Genomic DNA, 26,208 nt, shown 5'->3' with positions numbered 1-26,208 from the left:
ATTATGGAATAGAATGTTGTCTAATGATGATGTTACTATGTGGTGATCTATATTTGGTTCAGTGATCTGTGATGGTTTTAGTATGTAATTCAATGATTTATTGAATGGTATAGTGATTCAGATTTAGTTATCAATGTTTTGAGATTTGTACATAGGTAGTCTTCATGGGAACCATGTACATATGCGGGTATGATTGATAAGAGTATTGTATACGTTCTCACATATGATTGATCAAGATCTGCAGTGACGAAATATGATTGTTGTGATGAACAGAGTATGGTTTGGTATACTTTTGAATGGATTTGCACTCATATGATCAATTATGAAATGGTTTGATCTAGTTGCATTGATTGATTAAGATTTAGTAATTATCTTCATGATTCAATTGTTTTAGTGGTTGAGTGATTTGATACATTGATTGGTTTTAGTAATGTTATCTAAGGCTTAAATGATAGAAGTGGGTCAATCTTAAAATATAATGAAAGGTGGCCTGGAGGTTTGATGTTGTGAGTCAGGTTGATCTAGTATGAAATATTATGAGAAGGGATCCATAGAGGTGCTGAGGGTTGGAGCTTTTAGTAATGAAGTTGAAGCTTCCTTCTAGTGGTAGTTAGTAAATTTGATCATGGGGTTTGGGATCGCTTCCAGTGGCTTCCGGTAAATGATATCAGGGGGTTGGAGATCCCTTCTAGTGGGTGGTGAAAAACGAGAGAGGATTGTATCCTTCTATAGGTGGGTGTCTTCACACTGGTATGAGTCTACACCAGTACAAGATTGTAAGATGTTTTCCTTTATAATAAAAAATGAATATAGATACCACAACAACAATGGTTTTCTCCCACATTAGGTCCCCACCTAAAATCCTAGTGTACTCATGTGTTGTTTTATTTCTTATGTGTTATGGTTTATTCTACTCCTACTGCTCATGGTTAATGTTTAATTAATAATGAAGTAATGATGCACTGGGTCAAGTTAAAAAGATGATGAAATAAATGAAAAGCTAGTTAACGAGGTATACATGATTTTTCTTCATCATAGTCACATACATATGTTGGTTTACTTAATGACAGTAGAGTATAGAAATCTGAATAAAAAATTGAAAGGTTTAAGTGAATTTAAAAATCTTGTTTCACCCCTACCCCTCAGTATTTTTCAAAAAAGTTGGTATCAGAGTAGGTTACTTCAGTTGAAGCTTAATCGCTTGGAGTGGATCAACGATGATGGGAAAGAAGAAGATAGCTTAGAGGAAAGAGTCAGAAAATTGTGGTAGTGATAGTCATATATTAGATGCAGTGACAGCGATAGATGTCAACAAATATTCAATTTTGGGAGCACCCTTCTTTATATTGGTAAAGAATGAAAAATACAATAACAAAAGATTATCAGGTATGGGTTTTTGTTCTAATTGTTGTTCATTTCCTTGTCTATGTAATAATGATGATTGTGAAGATGAAAGTGAATCAACTAAACTTTCTCTCATGGGTAAAAGTGAAAGTAAGAATTCTAAAGAGATAAGAGATTAAAAAATGATGGCCCTAGAAGTAGAAGAACAAGGAAAGTAAAAAACAATGGAAAATAAAGGTACATTTATGCTAAGTAATAATAACTATCATGAATGGAAAGAAGAGATGAAGTCTACGTTAATGATCCTAGGATCTGATGTCTGGAATTTAGTATGTAATAGTTGCACTAAAAATCCTCCATCAAGTGAAGCATTAAAAAAGAATAATGTTGCATTAGATGAAATCATCTGTAACATACTTGATTCAACATTAGGAGAGGTTATGCACTATGAAACTACAAAGGAAGTATGGGATAATATGCATATCATCTAAGAAGGAAAAACAAAGGAAGTATCGGATAATCTGCAGGTCATTTATGAAGGAAAAACAAAGGACGATTTCTAAACAGGTAATCATATTTACAAATAAAATAACGATGTTTCAAAGGATAAGTATGTTATGTCAAATGGAGTTGCAGGTTCAAAAGAAGGCAAGTTAGAGAAAGTTCTTAATCTGAGAATAAAACATAATCTTTCTTTGAACGTGATTATTAATCTTAAGCATAAGTTGCAGGAATATGATAACAAGGATCATGTTGTAGTAGAATCTAAACAATATTGGGAAGGAATTGAAGCTGAGATCGTCTCTCTAAGAGCGGATATAGAAAATTCGAACAAGAAAAAAGAAGAGTTACTTCAAGTATTTGAAGAACAACAAAATGGGCTAAAGAAAGAGATTATCAAATTAAAGGAGAAATTTGAAGAAGAGAGAAAGGTCGAAGAAGGAATGAGGAAGTAGTATCATATAAAGGAAGAACTATATTGAAGAATGGAGGTTGAGGTAAACATTCTAAAAGGAAAATTAGAAAAAAAGGTTAAACACTCAAGATTTCAAGATAGTACTTAGATTTTGGATAGCATTCTTAGTGTTCAAAGGTCTTCTTCCATTACATCTAGTATCCCTTTTCATAAAACTGTAAAAGGAGAATCTAGTTCATAGGCTTGTACAAGGATCTTGAAGGATAACAATATGAAATCTGACATTCCTAGCAAAGAGATAAGAATTCAACCATACCAACTTCCAAGGAAGACAAATTTTCAAAAGAAATCAGTTTCTCCCAATAACAGAAACATTAATCGATTCTCTCCTCTGATCAATAATGTTAAATGTTTTATATGTCATAATTATGGACATGTGGCAACCAATTGAAGAAGAAGATTATTTCAGTCTCAAGAAAATAGTAATCTCACAAAAATAACATCAACTCCTAGGTATGCATGTTCCTTTGAAAGATATTTTTCACTTTCAATGTGTTTGGTCACAAAGCTATTTTCTTGCAATAGAAAGAATATGAAACAAAAATATTATGATTCCCCTGCTCATTTTTCTGGTCATATAATATGTTATGCTTGTAATAAGTTTGGGCATGTAGAAAAATAATGCAAGAACACATCTATGAACCTCAACAAACAACATGGCAAGAAATCATATAAGAATATTGATGTCAAAAGAGCTAAGAAAGATCGATCCACAAACATTTATCATAATAAGCAGAAAGAAGAAGAACAGATAAGGTGTGGTATTTCTATCTACTTGTTTGAAGATGGAGATGAATGGTACATAGACAGCGGATGATCTCATCACATGATAGGATATAAGAAGAAGTTTGAGTCTAAGGAATAACAAAGATGGTATGGTTATTCTTGGAAATAATGCTCCAACAAAAGTTGCGGGAAAAGGTAGAATCAAACTTGAGAACCATGCAAGAGCAGTTGTCGCAATATTAGTTCAAAGGATAAATTAAAATATTCTAAGTGTAGGCCAAATAGCTGACAAAGATGTATAATTTTATTTACATCAACTAAATGAAAAATTATAAATGATGAAACTGGAAAGGTTATAGTAAGAGGATATAGAAATCTAGAAAAATTATATGCACTAATAGAGAAGAATTCAGGTCGAAATAAGAGGTATAGTCCCTCTTCTTCATCAGATTCAAAATAATAGAAGATAGTTTCCATTGCAATCTATTTTGTTTAAATCATACTGCTAACAATCACTGTAGAAGTAATGTGAGGTACATGACCTCATAAAGAGATGATGATGACAATCAGGTCCTCAGAATCCTTGGTGTGTAATCTAAGGGGAGCTATACATATGTATATATTGATGATGATTCCCATGTTAATTTGATATTCATGTTGCTTATATTAGTGATAGTGCATTTTATGTAGAAATAGTGAACATGAACATGCAGTACAAGCTCTGGGTTAGTTTTGGTTATGAAGGGTCAACATTTTACTTTTTGTACATAGATCTCATAAAGGATAGTCACATGTATAGTTGATTTTTATCTAGACAGTCGTGTATATTTCTCTGAGATAAAGAAACAATGGGAAACAATTAGGGAAATTTTATGATATACTTCAGTCGGTTATTATTTGGGTTTCTGGTTCAAACATTGGTTGGTTACAGGTTGTTGATGCCCGGATACTACTTAGAAGTGGTATTGGCTTATGATGGTTTATGAGTTACTACAATATGTCATTATTGTTTTGGATCTTTTAGATAGATTTACTAATCGATGAAGTTGGATATGACCAGAATTGATAGTGAACTATTAGCAAAGGTTCAAGGGGAGCATTTGCTATGATAATGAATTATTGGCATTATGATTTCTTGTTGCATAATGGTGTTCATGAAAAGTGTATATCATTCATTATGTTGGTAAAGACACATATGTTACTGAAGTTTTGGATATGTTACTTAAGTTGCATTTAGTGAAGATGATTATGTTATGCTATTGTCATTATGTCTTCTATGATGCTTGAGATGCATATGGTGTAGTTATGTATGGTGCCTATATATATATATATATATATATTTCGAGTTACATGTGAAAATTTTCTATGATGTTTTTCATGGTTTTCACATATGTTGGTGATGCATGGTGATGATGCATGAATCTTATGGATGATTACATGGGTTGCATATTGTTGAAGTTGTTTATGGTGTAATAATTCTTCTTGCATGAAGATGATATTGCTTCCTATGAGTTATAACTCTTCATATATGGAGAAAAGGTAGGTTACATGAAGAAAAGAGGATGGTTATTGATATACTACTACTACAACTGTTTGGTGATGCTTGAAGGCATTACATATTTGGTCACTTGTTGATCTTGGTGAAGATTGATGTTATTTCATGATTTTCATGTTACAGGATCCTATATGGTGTATGATGGTTGCTGATCACTATCATGGCCATACCACCTCACTATTTGGGTCTTTGGTTTTGGTTATAAATTTCATATCCTTCTATTGATGTAGAGGTCATGTAAAGATCCATGATGCAATAATTGTAATATTCAGTAATGTTTGGACTATTGGGGTCAACTCAATTATGTATGTAGTCCCATTATTTTTGGCATTTGATGTAATGTTGAGCCAAATATGCAACCACACTATGTTCAGTGATTGATGTAAGCTTGATTCTTTAGTGATAGGAAAGGCCATATTTATTTCAGTCATAGAGTCATGTACTTCTTTGTATATCTTCCAGAAGATTCAACATATGCTCAGGGGGAGCATGGTCAGTATATAGTGTTCATATTTAGTAGACCAAATCTAGAGTTCTCATCTCTACAAACGGAGAGAGAGCTTCATTCAACATTGATCAACCCGTTTCCCTTGATGTCAAAGGGGGAGTATCTTGGTGATTTGGGAGAGAAGCTTGGTGTGTTTACATATATGTGTGTAGGTATTTACAAGTGGCATTAACCCAACACCAAAGTGGTTGACATCAATTCCAAAGGGGAAGATTGTCCGAATTATGGCTACTATGTTGTCCTTCAAGGAAACCTACTTGATAAATATGTCAACATTATGTTAGCTAGATGATTATAAAGGTTGTTACGATGTGACAAATGAAATGGACAAAGGAATGTCAAGTTCAGTGACAGAGGTATGATAAAGAAAAGTGTGAAAAAGTGTATGTGGGGCTTGTGAGGCAAGATCGCATCCATATGCAGGTATGGTGAAGCATAGTCACGTACATATTTCACACCATGGTAATTGGAATATCAGGGGTCTTTACCATGGCATTGAGCCATAGCAATGAGAACGACAACAGATATTTGATCCCATCAAATAATACCATCGGCATTACTAAGGGATTGGCCTAAGGTATTACCTAAGGCCTAAGAGCTATAAAGAGATGGAGATCAAAGTGTTAAGTGTGCAAATGATGGTTTATTTATGAATGACTTGATCTGAAATAGTTGTCCACCAAGGAGCATAGAGGAGGTTTAGATCTGATGGATCTTAAAGTATAATAGAGACTAATGGATATTCTTGATTGGTCTTTTATGATTATGACTAACAATGATAGATCTGTACTCTGACATGAATATGTGACAATAAGGTTTGTGAACTATGCTTTGTGATTGCAGCAAAAGCATGATTCAGTGATTACAGATATGTACGCTAGTTTTCCTCTAAGAGGTCGTGTACATACACGGACCGTCTTCAAGGGAGCCATGGATACATTCTGTGAAAGTTCAAATATGTACGTAGGTGTCAAACATGATAAGCGCATACATACACAGATGTTCTTTGTAATAGTCGTGTATATCTGCTAGGGCTTTTTACTATGAACTAATGATGATGGATCAACTGCTCTGTTATGTTTGTTGTTGTCTATCAATGAAGTCTCTCTTATGACAATCATTAGGGGACTTTAGAGATCTAAAATGGGCCTTCTAGGAAAAATGTACAACCAAAATAAAATTTATAATAACCAATAGGACTCAAGATGATGATGTCAACCATGGGAGATGATTCACCATTTCTAGAGTAAAAAGGTAAAAAGATTAAAAAATAATAAAAGTACTTTTTCAACTCATATTTTCAACCTATATCCTTGAGGTTTTACTCAAATTTCGAGCGAGAGTACTCATTGGATGCAAAATTTAATTCCTCATCCAAGGACTACCCATGTTCCATACTTTCAATGAACCCTGCTACATGAAAATTTATAAATACATGAAAAAACGTGATTGCAATCACATTTTTCATGTATTTGTCATTTTTTTGTGTAGGAGGGTTCATCGAAAGTATGCAACATGGGTACTACCTGGATGAGGAATCGAATTATACATCCAATGAGTGTTTTTCCTCGAAATGTGAGTAAATGCGTAGGGAGATAAGTTGAAAATACGAGTTGAAAAATTAGTGTTTCATTTTTCCCTCAAAAAATTCATGATGTAATGTAATCTTATTTTAATTTTTCCATTATTATTTTATAATCTCCTTCGGAGGCCCATTTTAGACCTCAAAATTCCTCTAATCCTCTGTTTTATAACACTGGTTGGGTTGAAATGATTATGGTATAGAATGTTGTCTAGCGATGATGCTACTGTGTGGTAATATGTATTTAGTTTAGTGATCGATCATGGTTTCAGTATGTAAATCAATGATTAATTTAGTGGTATAGTAATTCAGATTTAGTTATCAGTGTTTTGAGATCTATACATACATAGTCTTCACAGGAAGCGCATACATATACAGGTATGATTAAGAAGAGCAGTGTGGTACCTACTAACATATGATTGATTAGGATTTGCGGTGACAAGATATTATTTTTGTAATGAACAGAGTATGGTTTGGGACACTTGTGAATGGGTGTGCACTAATATGATCTATTATTAATTGGTTTGATCTAGTTGCATTGGTTTATTAAGATCCAGTATTTGTCTCGATGATTTAGTTGGTTTAGTGGTTGAATGATTTGATACAGTGAATGGTTTCAGTATTGTTATCTGATATTGGGCTTAAATGATGGAAGTGAGTCTAGTATGAAAATATGATGAAAAGTGGCCTACAAGTTTGATGTTTTAAGTTAGGTGGATCGAGTATAAAATATTATGAAACGTGGTCCACAGAGGTGCTAAGGGTTAGAGCCTTCAATAAGGGAGTCGAAGCTTCCTTCCAGTGGTAGATGGTAAATCTAATCAAGGGGTTGAAGCTCCCTTCTGGTGGGTACCAGTAAATGAGATCAGGTGGTTGGTGCTCCCTTCTGGTGGGTGCCAAAGAATGAGAGAATCTTGTAGCCTTTTGCATGTGGGTGTCTACATATTGGTATGAGTTTGCCCTATTATAATATTGTAAGATGTTACAGAGATAATGACACAGGTGGTTTTCTCTCACATTGGGTTTCCACCTAAAATCCTAGTTTCATCATGTGTTGTTGTGTTTCTTATGTGTGATCGTTTATTCTACTCTTACTGCTCATGGTTAATGTTTAATCAATAATGAAATAATGACGCACTAGTTCAAGTTAAATAGATGATAAAATAAATGAAAAGTTAGTTAACCATGTATAGATTGCTTGTTTTCATCATAATTGCATACATACATTGGTTTACTTAATCACAGTAGCATACAAAAATATGAATAAGAAATTGAAAGGTTTAAGTGAGTTTTCAAATATTAATTCACCCCACCCCCCTCTCAATATTTTTGCCAACAATAATGGTCATAATGTGAGTTAGAGAAGCATTTTTCAATGCTTGTTGTACCTGATTTGAGAAGATTATGTGAATATGTATATGTATATATTTGAAAAGAAGAGTGTGCACGTTCGATTGTATTTAACACGCTAGAAATTTTTGTTATGACCCCCCCCACCTTATAAATGATAAGAAACCTATAATTATAGTCCTTTTTCAAGGGACATAGCTTGTTATCCAATGAATACAATGTATAAAAAAATATTTTATGATACTAATACTGGGTCTCCATAGTGTGTGTCTGTGTGTATGTATAAGACAAAGCATAGAATTACAATAAAATAAGACCGTGAAAACTTATATCCTACAAAACAATATAAGAATATAAATGTAACCACTCCATATCTATAGACTAATATGGATTTTTAGGGTTAATATGGGGCTTATATAGGGCTTAACATGCCCCTCCATTTCAAGTAAGTGTTTTCATCGGCGCTTGACTAACTACTAATGATTATGAAAGAGTAAGTCATCTTCCTATGTCATTTCCGCCGTCAGTAGGTTCTTCTCTTTGATGTAATACTCCAATATTGTTGGGATACTCAGCTTCTTAATCCATGTTTCAAGGATTTCTCCTATTTCTACTATAAGTTTCCCTTCGTCATTTCTCTCTAAGTATACCTCCCAACTACAAATGAATAACATGGTCATGCTCGATTAGGGGGAAGAATATTAGTCGTTAATATAAATATCTCATGATGATTGTTGACAACTTTATGGAGATTCCATGACATAGATGATATTGATGTTTAGACATTTAGTGAACATAATTGCACCTTAACACCCTAGTGCATGATTTTGAGTAATTTTGTCATTCCATTATAACTTATCACTTTAGATGGTTTCCCTTCAATACCTCTATGTTCAATTTAATTTTCTTATGAAGTAAATTATATGAAGAGATATTCAAATTTAGAGGTTAACATTCCCAATGATTGTAACCATTGGACACCTAATACAACATCAGAACTAGTCATTTGTATTTCAAATTTGGGACTATCCAAAAAATACTCCCCAGTCTTAAGCATAATAGTATGATAATTCCATCAGCAATTTAGGGCACCTCTATTTGATAACATTACTTGAAACTCTGGTGTTACATATATGAAAGAATTTATAAGTTTTGCTAATTTTTTATTGATGAAGTTATCATAACTACTAAATAAATCAACACTTTTTTCTTTTTGAAATATCCTTTTATCTTGAGATATTGTGGAGTATTCATGATGGACAATGCATGAAGAGATATTGTTGGAGTAGTGTCTTCTAGCTCTAAATGTTGTGATGGTTCAAATTCGTTATCTTCTTCCTCTTCAGAGTCTATGTAGAATAATTCCTTCTCATTCCATTTATTGCCATTACTGTAAATTCTATCATATTTGAAACATAGTCCCTTTTATCTTCTTTCATCCATTCTTTGAGTCAAACTTCTCGATTTAGGAGAGGAGGCATGGTCTTCGCTGTAGTTATTAGTTACTATTTTTCCAATGGCCATATTTTTATTTTCAATTTTCGTTACCAAACAAAAATAAGGATGTATAGATTTAGGTTCAAATAAATGCACCCCATTTTGGATGATTTCCTTTGACATTCTCTAAAATCGGTGTAAAAAATTATCCTTTGAAATATTATCTACATTTAGAATCAATGTTTAGAGTTGTTGAATGTCCTCTATAACTGGACCTTTTTGTTCAATATTTACCAAGTGGTTGAGGAATGTATTCATATCCCCATATCTTTCTATCAAATCCTTTGAAAACATATACCAATGTCATGCGGAAAGAGTCAATTTTGCGGACAAAACCAACCTCCCTAGAATCTTAAGGCTTTCTAGTGACAAACAAGACAATTAAGAACAATCCTTCTCTAAATATGCATTTACCATATAAGAAATCAAGTGTTTAGATCCTACCTGTAGTCCAACGTTGTTGTAGTAGTCCAGCCTCGTCGATCCGGATGAGCTCCTCCTTCTCTTCGAAACCTACATTCACTAACAATCAAATGATTAAATAGCACCTGAATATCTCATAAAATAAAACATATTTAACATACAGACCAAGGAGTATATGAAATAACTCATAAATAACAAATTGTTGAGAAGAATGGACTTATTTGTATTAATAGGAAACAAAAGAAACCATTACAATCTGAGCCTTGGTGTTGTGTAGGTCCCTCCCAGGGTCCAACAAGAGTTTTCCTTTACTTTGATCAGCTCACCCACTTCCAAATGAAACAAGAAAGAATGGGAATCTCTCCTCACAAGCTTCTACAAGGAAGTCCTAATTCGAGCAGCATCTACCCTTAGGAATATTCAGCTTTTAACCTCTCCTCCCTCTGGCCCAATGCATGTATTTATAGTGCTCTAGAGGAAGTTAATCAAGTCCACCATCAATGGGATAAGCCCCTTTTTGGATGGGTTAGCTCCCCTCTTGATGGGATAAGTTCCTCTTTCATAGGGATACATGAACCATCTGGAGGCGCTCAATACACGTCAAACAAGCTTCTAGAATTCTCTAGAAATGACCACAAGTAACTTTTTTGGAGTGAAACTTGCACCTTTTGACCTTTACAGGAGTACGCACCCATTGCTTTACAGACAGAGCGTACAAGTACGTAGGTATTGTGAACTTGAGGTGCGTACACGCAGGTAAGGCTAAGAGAAATTGCGTACCCAGAGATAATTGAGTTTAAATGACTTTTCTCTCTTTCTTGGAGTTTGACATGAAAAGCAGAGGTATAAAACTTGCCAAGGAGGATAGTATGACAGTTGATGGAGCCATACTAACTGCAAATAGTCATGGTGACATTTTTTAGTGTAACAACCAAGATATAGCATAACCATTTTTCCTATCACAAAGCTAGTGATACAATACATATTAGTCTTATTCTAAAACATCGGTGTAATATTTACCTTTTTTAAGGATGCTACTTGGTGTAGATCAAAATATTGATCCATCTCAAATATCCATGTTACAATATCATTACCATCAAAATTCCTCGTATATCTAACACCCTCTTCCCACATCTACCCAAACAACTAGCCAACCTAAGTAAACATGTGACGAGAGGCCACTGTTATATGATTCAAACTCCTAAATCACGTTAAGGAAGTGGGCCCGACGAAAGCACACCATAGGGACATTCAGCATCAACTTAAGGAACGTCAAGAACCAATCCAACACTTTAGACAACTTACCCTTGGGTCCCACTTAGCTTTCAGACAACTTAAGCCTCAGTGCTCTCATGCTATAGGCATGACAACATTCAGAAACCCAAAGTCACTCTCACAAGTTTTCCTGTCAACATCGAGAGACTCATTTAGTCAATGTTATGCTAGTGTCCCCTGGATTTGAGCCATTTTTTCAGGCCTAGAGCCAAGGTCACTACCCATAATTAAACCATATCTTCATATCAGTAAAATAACAAGGAGATTATAGTACTAAATAAAATACTTGTTTAATTCCTTGACTGAACCCCTACTAGCCATCACAAGCATTTCGTCAAACATATCATGAATATGTAAACTACAAGTGTGAATAATATTTCTGAGCATAGGGGTCCCATACTTAGCTGAGAATCACTAAGAACCATTAATGCCTCCACAAATCAACTATCATTCCATCTATTAGGTCATAGATACAATGATCATTCGATTACAAGTAAAAAAACATGATGAAATCCATACATATCTATTGTCATAAGACACATACATAACCAACATAATAGACGCAGAAATACTCATGAAAGTACAGCCACAGAGCACATATAATCCATCAAAATGATCATAGAAATACGAGGAGAAATAACCTTTTATAAATAATGCAAAATCCAAACCAGTGATGGGACTTCCACATTCCACCTAACCATAGAATGGCTGAGCCAAATCTCTCTTCAGCCATTCACCCACATGCCATATTCCACGAATGAATGTGGGATCTCATAGAACACATTAATCAAAACTCATGCATGGCTTCTATAGGTCATCCACCTCAACCCATCAAACACTAATTCCACCTCATGGTCAGACATTAAAAAACAATCATCAGATTGGTCTGTATCCCATCCATCCAGGTCTCCAGAGTGTTTGTTCCAACCAAGGCTCTAGGAATAGTAACTCAACCCATAGCTTCCACCAGGATCTACAACTTTTGTCCAACCAAGGCTCCACCACTAGTAACTCAACCGACCAAGGGCTCTAGAATGTTTGTCCAACTAAGGCTATAGGACCTAGTAACTCAACCCATGTTGTTATAGGGCTCCGGACCATTTGTCCAACCAAGGCTACAGGAACTAGTAACTTAAACAAACCAAGGAAACATGAGAGCCAACCAAAAACACAACAAGGAAATAAACCCACAAACTCCATGCCTATCTAGGAAATGGCAAGCCTAGGAAATCCACTGCCAATCCAGGCAATCCTCCATGCCAATGACATAATCCACATGAGTCTACCATGCATGCCAAAACTAGTGAAGAAATCATATATGCAACTCGGTGCCTGCAAGAAAATCTGATGTAGCTACTAATCGCAATACCTTCTTGCATTTTCCTGCTATTCCTTTTCCTTCTTTCTCCAAAAATACAAGTATGCCACACCCTTTGAGAGTTCTCCAAGAAAACTCTAAGTCTCCAAGAGTATGAGAGAGAGAGTAATGAGCGAGTTCCAAAACTGAACTGATGAAAGGTTACCAACTGACCCTCATAAGCCTTTTTATGAATGAGGCCTCTATTTCTTAATTTTCCATTATTTTCCTTCATTTTCCTCTTCACATGTAGCATGTGACCTTTCACCTCGTTTTTCTCCAAATTTACATTATTTTCATAAATAAATGTGTCGAAAATGCCATTTTTCTTTTCCAAAGCCTTAGCCATTTCCTTTGTTAATTTCCTTAGCCATAAACAATCACAAGTGATCCCTATCACTAGGAGTTTTCCCAAAATTTATCTTGGAATAAGTGTCACATCATCTGTGATTATTATTTTTCCTTTATTAACTTTTATTACATAGAATTTTCACTAGGGCTATTACAGAAACCCCCACCCCCCCCAGGAATACCATCCTCGATGTTCAACAACGCCCATAACCAAAAAATTGTTGTAAGAAACACATATTGTTGATGGAGCTTTATAACTTGGTTCATTGCAGTATTTACAATGATCAACCTGCTGAGAAGCAACCAACATGAAAACATAATAACATAACATCATAATGTCATGACACCCATACTACTTATTGTAGCTTTATAAAATAGCTCATGGCATTATTTACAGCCATATACATATGCACATAAACCAACATCATCAAAACATATACCACATCATATACCAAAAACCACACCAAAACACCAAGTCAAAATGGCTTTAACGCAACTGGAAAATAAGGAAGGATACATAGCCTGCATCTGATCTTCCATCTCCCATGTAGCTTCATCATGCCCAAAGTGCTCCGCTACACCTTAACTTGCTTGATTGCTTGGTTCTAGAGCATGAGCACCTTTTTCTACAATATATATTGAGGCTCCGGCTATAGTTCTCCATCTGGTTCCACTTGCAGTACACACCAGTCAATCACATGATCAACATCTTTAACATACTTCTTAAGAAATGACACATGGAAAACATCATATACTTTCACTCTCAGAGGTAGTGCAAGTTGATATGCTACTAGCCCAATCCTCTCAACAATGTTGAAGGGTCCAAAAAAAATGTGGTGCCATCTTTGAACATAATCCCATCCATAAAGAGCTCTTCTTCGATTTGATGCACAAGTACACGTGTTTCTCAACCTCAAACTCCTTGAACAACATGTTCCGATCTACATAGATCTTCGGCCTATCATGTGTTGCCTTTAGATTCTTCTTAATTACCTACATTTCTTGTTCCATGTCTCCCAACATATCTAGTCCAATCAATACCATATTAACTGGATCACTCCAACTAATAGGAGTATTGCAACTCCACCCATACAATTCCTCAAAAGGACTCATCCTCAATGACTCCTGATAACCATTGTTGTAAGCAAACTCTACCAGTGGAAAATACTCTTCCCACTTTCACTGTTGATGCATCACATACATTCTCAACATGTTCTCCCATATCTTGTTGACCCTCTCTGTCCGTCCATCTTTCTGTTTATGATAAGTTGTATTGAAGGCCAACACTATGCCCAAACCTGCAAATAAATCCTTCCAAAACTTGGAAGTGCATGAAACAATCTTCTCTGAAACATCATGCAATATGACCACATATCTGATCAATACCTGTGCTACATCGCTAGCTATAATGTAGACTTCACTAGAATGAAATGTGCAACCTTTGTCAACCTGTCCACAATCACCATGATGGAATCATGTTGTCTCACCGTCCTCGAAAACCTGTGATGAAGTCCATGGAAATGATTTCCATTTCTAGTCTCGAATTGCAATCGACAGTAGCAGTCCAATTGGATGTTTACACTTTGCCTTCACACACTAATAATCAAAACATCTAGCCACAAACTATACTACATCCCTCTCTAGATTTAGCCAATAATAACATATCTTCACTTCTTTAAGTGTCTTCTCATAATCTGGGTGACCTAAATATGGTTTCACATGAAACTCTCTCAAGACCACCTTCTTGAGCTCACCGTTATCTAGCACATATATCCTGTCTCAGAACCTAATAAATCCGTCTGTTGTAAGGCAATAGCCCACATCCTATGCACCTACACCTGTATTTGTACCATCACATGTACATATACCTATACCATCACCTGTACCTGTACCATCACCTATACATGTACCTATACCTCTACCTGTATGATCAAATGTACCCATACCATCACATGTACATGTACTCGTACTCTGTTGCAACCTGTGCATAATCTTTGTATATCTGATATCCTACTGACCTACACGGAATATCCTATCTTGTAAATATGTCCCATAGGAATTCATAGCTGCTAAGTGATTTACCTGTACCCGCCTGCAGAGAGCATCTACCACTCTATTCTCTTTACCTTTGATATACTTGATCTCAAAATTGAACTCACTGATCGTAGCCAACCATTGAGTCTGCCTACCATTCAAATTCAGTTGGTCAAATAGATACCACAAACCACTATGATCACTCATCAATGTAAACCTCCTACCCAGAAGATAGTGTCTTCACATATTCAACGCATGTATAATTGATGCCAACTCAGGATCATTTGTGGGGTAGTTGTACTCATGCTCATTGAGTTTTTGTGGCTCATACCATATCACATGTCCATCTTGCATAAGGACTCCACCAAGTCCTCTCTTGCAAGAGTTTGTGCATACAACAAAATCTTTGTCTAGATCTGCAATCTTTAGCACTGGTGCATGTGTCAACAACTGCTTGAGCTACTCAAAACTAGCCTCACACTCCTTTGTCCATTCAAAATCCTTACCTTTCCTTTGCAATGGTGTGATAGGATAAGAAATCTACAACAATTTCTTTATGAACCTCCTATAATAGCGTACCAAACCCATGAAAGATTTCACATCATCCACATTATTAGGAGCTACCCACTCCATGATGGCTCTTATTTTTTCTCGATCTACTCCAATTCCTTCCTTGGAGACAACATACCCAAATTAGTGCACCTCAGTCTGAAAGAAGCTACACTTGCTAAGCTTAGCATACAATTGATGTTCTCTCAACAACCTCAACGCTACTGTTAAATGTTCAACATGTTCTTCCTCATTTTTAGAATATACCAGTATATCATCAATGAACACAATAACAAACTTATCCAAATATGGACGCAACACACTAATCATCAAGAACATAGATGTAGTTGGAGTTTTAGTCAACATAAATGGAAACATAACAAACTCATTATTCCCATACATGGTCCAGAATGTTGTCTTGTAAATGTCCTCTTATTTGATGTGCACTTGATGATATCACGATCTCATATCAATCTTTGAGAAAATTGCTCCTCCCTTTAGCTGATCAAACAAGTCATCAATCCTCGGCAGCATATACATGTTCTTGATGGTCACTTTGTTCAATGGATAATCTGAGAGTACCATCTTTCTTCTTTAAAAACAATATCGGTGCACCCCATGGTGATACACTTGGCCTAATGTATCCCTTGTCCGAAATTTCCTTCGGCTGCAACATTAACTCAACCAACTCAGGTGAGATCATCCTGTAATATGTTTTTGATGCTAGAGCTTCCCCTGGCACTAACTCAATAGAAAAGTCTACCTCCCTGTGAGGTGGAAACTCTAAAATGTCATCGGGAAATACATCCTTAAACTACTATAAAAATGGGTACCTAATCAAAACATCTCCATCCTCAACTTCTTTGCCCTTATCACTAGGAATGTACACTGCAAATGACTTACACCATTTTCTGCGACTGCGCTTTGCTTGCATAGTTGTCACCATCCTAACTGATGTTCCTTTATGTTTCCCTATAAGACACTTGGTTCCCCATTGCCATCAACACACTGAATGGCTTTGTCATAACAGTCTACCTTGGCTCTATGTAGATACAACCAATCCATTCCCAACAACATATTTTATCATCACAATGGTAATACATTCAAATGTGTTGTGGTAGGCATACCATTCAAATAAAATGCACAAGCTCTTACCCAATGATGAACTCGCTTCTTCGTACCTATAGCCAACTGCACTCACCAAAATTGTGCATGCAATTCCTTAATCAAACCACACTTATCCACCAGGTTAGGATTAACATAGATATAATTAGATCCAGGGTCAATCAAAATAAAAATAACTTGATAACAAATCTTATGATCCATCTAAATGATATATGCTTGATGCTCTTCCTTTTTCTTATCCAATGTTGCATAAATACAAGAAATCCTTTGACCAACACCACAACAATATGTGCCTCTTGTGCACTATATATCTTAGACCTACCACTCTGGTACTATCGACAATCTCTCATGTGATGATCTCCTCCACAATTCCAACACCACACGGGCTCTTTATTCTACTCCTTAGATAGATGTCCCTATCCTCTATCTGATGCGTTGAACCGCTTAAGTGGTGCAACATTCTCCTTGTTACTTGAGTCCTCGGGTCTTGCTCGCTTCTTGTCCAATTTTCCTTTTTTCTTTGCATTACCACTCTGTTAGAGCCTAGATTTGCCTCAGGCTGAAAAGACAAGGTTCTAGGTCCACATCAAACGACGCTCAGCCTCGTAGCTAGCCCTACGAGGACAGGAGAGGGCTCTCTCCAGGTCAATCTCAGCTAAAGATAATCAATGGGGCTGGAGATGACTGAAAAACAAACTAATTTTAGGCTAGGTATGAAGTGCAAAGGATTTGATTTAATTTTTTGTGGGTTTTGTGCTGAAAACAGAGAAAGGCAAATTGGGCTCGAGGATGAGGCACAATTTCTGCAGAGTTCTAATTGGGGCAAGGAAGGCAATCGTTTTGATGCTTTAAATTGAGTGAATTGATAGATCAGATTGGTGAGGAGCTAAGGAGAGCAAGAGAGTCTCAAGAATTCTCCTTAAATAGATGAAAGCATGGAAATTTAAACAAATTGAAAGGCAAAGCATAGCAGTTAATGGATTATACCTTAATCACTCATTTGTTCAAATTGAGAAAAAGAGACAAGAAAATGATACACATAACACTAACGAACTTACAATTACTTAGAGAAGAACACCATCAAAACATAAAGCCACATGGATCCCAAACGGTGCTGCAAAACCCTGGTCTTTCCTTAGCCAAAAATGCAGAGATATCTAATGTACAATGATATGCCACAGAAATCCCTAGTGTCCAACCCTGAAAATGACTTAGAAATTACATAATATAGATAAGCCAAACCTATTCCCTTGCCTCTAGGGGTTGAGCTCATCATTCTAGGAGCTGTTTGAACTAATTCTTAACAAGGAACTGAAATCTAGGTAGTCAAACAACTTATCCCTATATGCTAGGAAATGATTCATTCATTAAATTTTCACTTTTTAGTGAATGAATCTTCTAAAACAAGTAAATATGTGCCAAAATTACATCATAGTCATCAAACTACATCATAAAAGGTCAAAAGTAACATCAAGAAGCAAAACTGGGCAAATTTCTGAGCTGAACAGTGAAAAACAGGCCAAAATTCTCTATGCGTCGCGCCACTTTGGAGCTGATTTTGAGGAACTTCTTGAAGTCCAAATTGAGCCCAATATAGCTCATTGGAAAGCCCTACCTGTCTACTTTCCAACCCAAGTGGAATTTCTAGATTTCGTGTCTATTTGCCCCTTCAAATGTCCAGTCTCCCAAGACTGCTTCCTGTGAGTCAAAATAGGGGCAGTGAGGTCATATTTTGAGTGTTTTTGACCCTTTAGGCCACCCAAAACTTGATGAAATCTCTCGGCCATTCCTGAGCATGCATAAATTTTCATGACAAATCCAAAAATATCAAGTTTTCCTCCAAAAGGTGTCCCAATCATAAGCGCGCACCAAGTGGCGCGGCACATTGGGCAGAAAATCCTGTTTTTGCTCAAAAAAATTTAGGTCCGCACTTCCTCTATGTATTACCTACAGTCAAGCACCTATTAGTCATGTATCCTGTGGGCCTGACCACACCTTTTCTTTGTGACAGGTGCAGACCCCTGAGTGCGCCGCGCCAATATCCAAGTGCGCCGCGCCTTTTTGTTGAAGACTTTTGGAGGCCTTCCCGGTGTCCAAATTGGGTGTAGGATAGATCGTTGGAAAGGTATTTGAGTCTAATTTCAAACCCAACTATAATTTGTCAATTTGGAGTTCATTTTCCTTGTCAAAAATCAAATATCCCAAGACTAGTCAAAATGTGCCAAATGAGGCTGCCTCAGGGCAGAGTGCTGTTGCAGTCAACTTTTGAAGGTGTTACTCAACTCCAAATTGAGCTCATGATAGCTCATTGGAAAGATATTTGTGTCTAGTTATCATTTTACTCATCAAACAAGTCATTTGGCTAACCAATCTAGGATAAAACTTGATTTTTCCAAGGTCACTTCAGAGGTGCATCAATTTTCCGGAGGCAACTGTATTTTTGACATTTCTCTAAAACCATGACACCTCTGTAAAAATTGAAGGATTTTTTTCTTCCTTGGCCTGTTTTGGACAAAACAGTCTCTCCGTTTTTCCAAATTCCTCTTTCCTTGCTCAGAAACATCATTTGAGTAAGACGCCGAGGGTCTCTGGAGATTCATTATGCAGGAAAGATGTTACAGCACTCAGGGCCGAGCTGCCGTCAGCGCTGGAGAGTGCCACTGATCTCGCTCTACTAGTTTTACAGGCTCTCGAGGGTTTTTATGACAAGCGTACCGGGAAAATGGAGAAGAAGGATTCAGGTCTCGAGGACCAGAGACGGGCCTGTTCTTTGTTGCTGGAATCGCTTCTTCCCCTCCTGGCAGACCCTACAATGGGAGCCGAGCGGCCCGTTGTGTCTCCAAGTACTAAGGAGCAGGCGAGGGTTATTGCCAATGAGTGGAAGTCAAGGATCGATGTTGATGCGGATCCCGCCAATGCCGCCAAGCCCTTGGAGGTCCAGGCATTCTTGCAGCTAGTAGCTACTTTCAGCATGGCGCAGGCAGATTCCGAAGCTCAATGGTGCTCTCAGGCTTACAGAGAAAATGCCAGGGTTCATGTGCCAAGGTGGTGAATTCAAAGGGGGCAACAGTACCGGTGGATCCGACGCAATTGATCATCGGCCTTTCTACAGATATACAGCCCTATCTTTTGCAGCGGATCTGGGCTGGAGCGAAAGCTACCATCGGCAGAAGCTTTTTCCTCCCCTTCTACCTCTAGTGCGTCAAGAGATAGGAGACCCAATAGCCTCTGGCCCTGTGTTGCTTCAGAAATTTTTTGAAAATCTCTCTGCCCCCTTTCAGGTACAAATCACACAGATCTCAGGCAAGACCACTCTGCAATGGGTATACCCTTCAGATCTGGTGCAGAATCTCAAAGTAAATCTGGAACGCCGATTCGGGATCCCCTCTGCCCTACAGAGACTTATATTTCAAGGTAAACAACTTGATGATCCTCTTCCCCTCTCTTTTTACAGCATCAAAAATAATAGCTCTTTAGTGTTTTCCCTACGTTTGAGAGGTGGCGCTGCAGGTCAATCTTCTTCCGCTCCTCCCTTCTCCTACAAAGCTGCAGTACACTCTGAGATACCCATTTCCCCTGAACCTCCCAAACCCAAGCCTTTTCTGGTTGACAAGTTAGAGGAGGTTCCCTCTATTGAGATCTCCCACCCTGACCTTGCAGATGACATTCAAAAATTTGCTGAAAGGGCCATCATTTGCAGATTCAATGGGCTTTGGCCTCACTCTAAGGACCTTTATGACTGGATCTATGACAACTGGACTCACCATTGCAAGGTTTGCTTCTGCTCAAAAGGATATTTTATAGTTCTGTTCGACAGTCCTAAGCACTATGAAAAGGCCTTAGAAGAAGGTCCTTGGTTCATGGGTACAACAGGACTCTTCTTAACTCCATGGTTCTCAGATTTTGACCCAGCTTCTGCAGTCATCACCAAAGCCCCTGTCTGGATCAGACTTCCAAACTTTCCAGCTCACCTGTGGCATACAGCAGTCTATCGGAGGATAGGCAACACCTTGGGCAGCTTTCTAATGGGAGATTTCAGGCGGGAACATCAAGGTCTCTACACATATGCTAGAATATGTGTGGAGCTAGATCTGAGCAAGGGACTGCCAGAGCAAATCAATCTCAAGATCAATGACTCTGTATGGACCCAGAACCTGGATTACGAAAACACTGCCTTCCGCTGCCGCCACTGTCACCTAACAGGGCACCTGCAGAATTCCTGCCCATCGCTGACTGCAAAATCGAAAAAGGGCAACTTTGCAAAGACCAAACCCAAGCGTTGGACCCCTTGTTCTCCGCCGCCAGCAGTGAGCTCTGATTCCTCAAGCTCGGAAGATGAGGAGAGCGATTCAGAACCGGACCAGGCGCCTCAGACGATGGATCCGTCCACAGATACTCCTGCGCACACCACTGTCACAGTAATCTCCCAGAAACGTGTTCATGAGACCTCCTCTTCTGAATCAGATAAGGAGATCCCCCTGATGGAGAATTCCAGTCTTCAAGTTGTTTTAGCTCATACTCCCGAGGATGGCTGGATAAAAGTCAATAAAAAGAAAGGGAAGAAACACCGTGTTGAGGTTTCTGCCCCTGTGGGGTAAAAGTCAGTTTTTGTTCTCAAGTTATTTGTTGTAGCTCCGTGATTGGTTCACTCCTTCTCCGGGACCGAGGTTGATAGTTTCATCATTTCTGGTCTGCCGGTTTCTTGTCTCTCATGATTGTACTATATTTTACTCAATAGAAATAGTTTAATTTTACTGAGAAAAAAAAACATCATTTGAGTAAAACCTACCCCGATGTGTGGAACAAGAGATTTGTCGAAATGAAGTGAAAAGAAGGGGATAGGGAGCTTCTAAATTCTTGAGGAAATTTTGGGAAGTAGGGAGGGATATTACGAAGTAGGGGAAAGTGTAATCTCAAAGATTGAGTGATGGGAAAGGGTCCAAAAGGGAAAAGCACAGGCCTAGCCTAGAAAATAGGGTTTGTAGCAAGAAACTAGGGTTTGTGCGAAAATGAGGAATTTGGGGGACCTCAGTGATGGGACATTTTTAATAAGGTACATTAAGGATAAGGGAAGGTGTATGAACACCACGATACAAGTTTTTCTGATGATTTGACCGTCCAAGAGAAATTGCCTTCAAAACCCTAGGAGAGGGAAATAAACTTTACCTAGGTGCAACTGAGGCATGAATGAAGTGTAAAATAACCCATTGGAACCTGACATGATGATGAAAACCTCTGAATGACGATACACTCAGCTGAATAGTGACATGGACCGACATTTGGACAACTTTGAAAGGAGTAAAATCAAACCCTAGACCTGATGCCTAGTGACCAAATTTTGCTTGAAGAATCACTGAAATGACAAAATTTGACCTTGACACCTTAAAATCACTTTGTAAGAGCATGTTTGATCACTGGAGGAAGGCTGCCAAGACTGACACTAACACTCTCTAGCTTGGCTTAGTCTCAAACCTGCACTCCGATTTTTCATATCAATGTCTTAGCTTCCGGATGGCCTCCTCTAATGATCTAGGCTCATCAAACTTGATCTTGTCTTTTATTGTAACTGTTAATCCACTAATGAACCTGTAAATCTTGGCCTTTTCCTCTGTGAGATAAGGCACATACCCTAGTAACTCTAGGAACATGCTAGTGTACTCATCGTCAGTCATAGATCCTATCTTTAGCTTATAGAATTATTCTACCCTCTCCTCAAAGTATCTCTCTAACAAATACTTATTCTTGAATAACCACTCAAACTCACTCCAAGTAAAATCTACTCATGAATACATCTAAAATTCTTCACATCTTCCCACCAAATGTCTATTTTACCCTTGAGACTGAATGTAGCCACTCTAGCTTTCATGTTCTCTGAACAATCATGCAACCAGAATAATTTCCTCATGCAAAGCAACCATGCCTTTGCATCTTCTGGTTTGTTCATATCTCCATCAAATGTAGGTGGCTTTGCTTTCTTAAAATCATCTGGAAAATATCCCCTACCACTCCTCTTGTAAGGATGAGAATGATGACAATTATGGTGCATATCTAAATCAAAACTAGAATAATACATGTCTATCCCCTCTTCTATCTAGAGTGTCCAACAATCTTCCATCTCTGACCATGTCATCTCTATGTGACATGTGACCACCAAGCAACCTACTGCCATATGCCCTGTTAGTTCTATCCTCCTACTCATAGTTGATCCAACGCGGTCCCTATCTCTACAAATCTAACAAACTTTGAAGTATCACCACATTTACCTTTGCTTATTTCTCCTATGCCTGCATGATTCTATGATTATCTACCTTACAACTCATTGTCTCTTCCCTTAAGCTTCTTAGTGTAACTGCCAAATTAGAAGAGTTCCCAACACCATACTACTCTTTGGATTCATAGGGAGAGTCTTTGTAGTCAACCATCTTGCTATCCATTTGATATTTCTTCCTGCAAGATATATCATGTCAGCGAAACCAGATCACAATAACCCAATGAACCTTAGTATAGCTCTGGGAGGATACCTTTTCTGCAAGATCAACAAATTAGTATGATACATTTATAACATAATCATGACAACATATAGAAACTTAATACATAATCATATGACCATGCAACCATAGTTCTAGCTAGGTTCCAGTGATCAATGCATGATCTTAACAACAACACACACCACGACCTACTTCATGACAACAACCACAACATCACTATACATTTGAACACATGCAAACATGAACATGCATAAGAAATACGTAACGAACTACACATATGCATAAGCACATATGATCAAGAATGAATGAAAGATACTTGAACCAAACCTAAAATAAAGATACATTCCACCAGGCATACAAGAATGTAACTAAACATACTAAAACAATTCATGTAAGTGACATAAGTCAACATGTAATCAGCCATACACTTACGACGTTGCATTACACAATAACAACCTCAAATTTCACATGACGACATCACTACAACCATCAACAACATCATGCAAATGCAACAAGCACATGGAATGGAAGTGTGAGAGACACACAAGCAACTGACATGCATGCATGGGGAACACATAGCCCATCTAGCCTGAGGGGTGAACCATGCTTTGGTACCACTTTGCAACATAATCCTCCTACATCTACCTAAGAAACCAGCTAGCTGGGGTAAACATACGACGAGAGGCCACTATGATATGATTCGACCTCCTAAGTCACATTAAGAGAGTGGAACCGACAGAAACACACCATACATACATTTAACATCAGCTTTAGGACCCTCAAGAACCAATCCAACACTTTAGACATCTTGCGCTTAGGTCCCACTGACCTTTTGGACAACTTAAGCCCTAGTCGCTCTCATGCTATAAGCATGACACAATCTAGAAACCCAGAGTCGCTGTCACAAGATTGCTTGTCAATGTCTAGAGACTCATTTAGTCATTGTTATGTGAACGTCCTCGAGATTTGAGCCATCTTTTCAAGCCCAAAGCCCAAGTCATTGCCTAGAATTGAAGCATCTCTTCATATCAGTAAAGTAACATGGAAAAGAGTGTAATAAAGCAAATACTTGTTTAAGAACTTGACTGGACCACTACTAGCCATGACAGGGATTTCGTCAAACATATCACGAATATATAAACAACAAGTGTAAATAACATTTCTGAGCATAGGGGTCTCATACTTAGATGAGAGTTGCTAAGAACCATTGATGTCTCAACACATCAACTGCCATTCCACCCATTAGGTCATAGATACAATGATCAGTCAATTACAAGTAAAACATAATGAAATCCATACATAGCTATTGTCATAAGACACATACATAACCAGCATAATAACAACAAAAATACTCATGAATGTATAGCCACATAGAGCACATATAATCCATAAAAAATTTCATATAAATACAAAGTGTAATAAAATTTCATTAATGATGAAAAATCCAAACCTGAGATGGGACTTCCACATTCCACCCGACCATAGAATGGTTGAGCCAAACCTCTTTTCAGCTATTCACCCCCATGTTATATTTCAAGCATGAATGTGGGATCTCATACAAAAAATCAATCAAAACTCAATGAGGGCTTCAGAAGCCATCAACCTCAACCCATCAAACAGTGATTCCACCTCAGAGTTAGACATCACAAAACCATCATCAAATCTGTCTCCATCCCAACCATCCAAGGATCTAGAGAATTTGTTCCAACCAGGGCTACAGGACTAGTAACTCAACCCATAGTTATCATCGAGCTCTAGAGAATTTGTCCAACCAAGGCTCCAATACTAGTAACTCAATGCATCAAGGGTTGTAGAGCATTTTTCCAACCAAGTCTATGTGACTAGTAACTCAACCAATGTTGTTACAGGGCTCCAAAGCATTTATACAACCAAGGCTCTAGGAACTAGTAACTCAACCCAAGCTAAGGAAACATAAGAACCAACCAAAAACACAACAAGGAAATAAACCCACAAACTCCATTACTATCCAGGAAATGCCAAGGCTAGGAAATTCACTGTCAATCGAGGCAATCCTCCATGCCAATGACAGATCACAAACATGCATATGCCATTCATGCCAAAACGAGTGAAGAAATCATGCGCGCAACTCAGTACCTATAATAAAATATGATGTAGCTTATAATTTTGATGCCTTCTTGCACTTTCCTACTCTTCCTTTTCCTTCTAGCTCCAATAATCCAAGTATGCCACACCCTCCAAGATTGCTCCAAGAAAAATATAAGTCTCCAAGAGTATGAGAGAGAGAAATTAACTAGAGAGTTCCAAAACTGAACTGAAAAAATCTTACCAATTGATCCTCAAAAGCCTTTTATGAATGAGGCCTCTATTTTCTTGATTTTCCATTATTTTCCTTCATTTTCATCTTCACATGAACCTATGAACTTTCACCTCTTTTTTCTCCTAATTTCCATTATGTCATAAATAAATGTGCCGAAAATGCCATTTTTCCTTTCCAAATCCTTAGCCATTCCCTTTGCCAATTTCCTTAGACATAAACAGTAAAATGTGATCCCCATCTCTAGGATTTTGCCCAACATTCATCTTGGAATAAGTGTCCCATCATCCATGGTTATTATTTTTCATTTATTAACCTTTATTACATAGAATTTTCACCGGGGATGTTACAATATCGATCTTCAAGATATAATAGTTCCTTGCTATTGAATTCAAGCCATTATGATGTGGATCTTGCAGTGAAGATTAATAGTGATGGCTATTTGATTCAATAATTCTTTTATCCAAACATGATAGTATACTCACCATATACGAATGATTCTCAACACTATGCTTCTCTTATGTTCATGATTTCCTTGTATTTCCTTATCCCCTTTAGGAATATATTTTAATATAATGTTTTACGATCCTTTTATTTCTTGCCCAATGGATTTTTGCATTTCTTTTTTATTCTCAATCATCTTATTTTATATTACTTTCCCACTTTCATTCATATTCTTTCCCATTTCCATTTAGATTTTTTCTTGAGAATCTAATAAATTCACCTTTCTCGGCATACCACCACCTATTTCATTAGCTTTCTTCTATAATTG

The 26,208-nt window shown here is 37.3% G+C and overlaps 1 protein-coding gene across 1 annotated transcript in view; it reads right to left on the bottom strand.

The window, feature by feature from the left end:
* The window catches only part of LOC149182501 (agamous-like MADS-box protein AP1), a 292,710-nt gene that overhangs the window by 183,038 nt on the left and 83,464 nt on the right, over positions 1-26,208 (bottom strand). The window contains exon 2 of the mRNA XM_089414579.1: positions 9,983-10,051. Coding sequence (XP_089270705.1) covers positions 9,983-10,051 — 69 coding nt within the window. The remainder of the gene's footprint in view (positions 1-9,982; positions 10,052-26,208) is intronic.

The sequence above is a fragment of the Pinus tabuliformis genome, chromosome 3_2 (assembly GCF_031772625.1).
Source record: "Pinus tabuliformis cultivar Carrire ecotype Pingquan chromosome 3_2, CPIR1, whole genome shotgun sequence".
Taxonomy (NCBI): domain Eukaryota; kingdom Viridiplantae; phylum Streptophyta; class Pinopsida; order Pinales; family Pinaceae; genus Pinus; species Pinus tabuliformis.
Note: the sequence above shows the minus strand (reverse complement) of the source record. Positions and strands in the feature narration are given on the sequence as shown.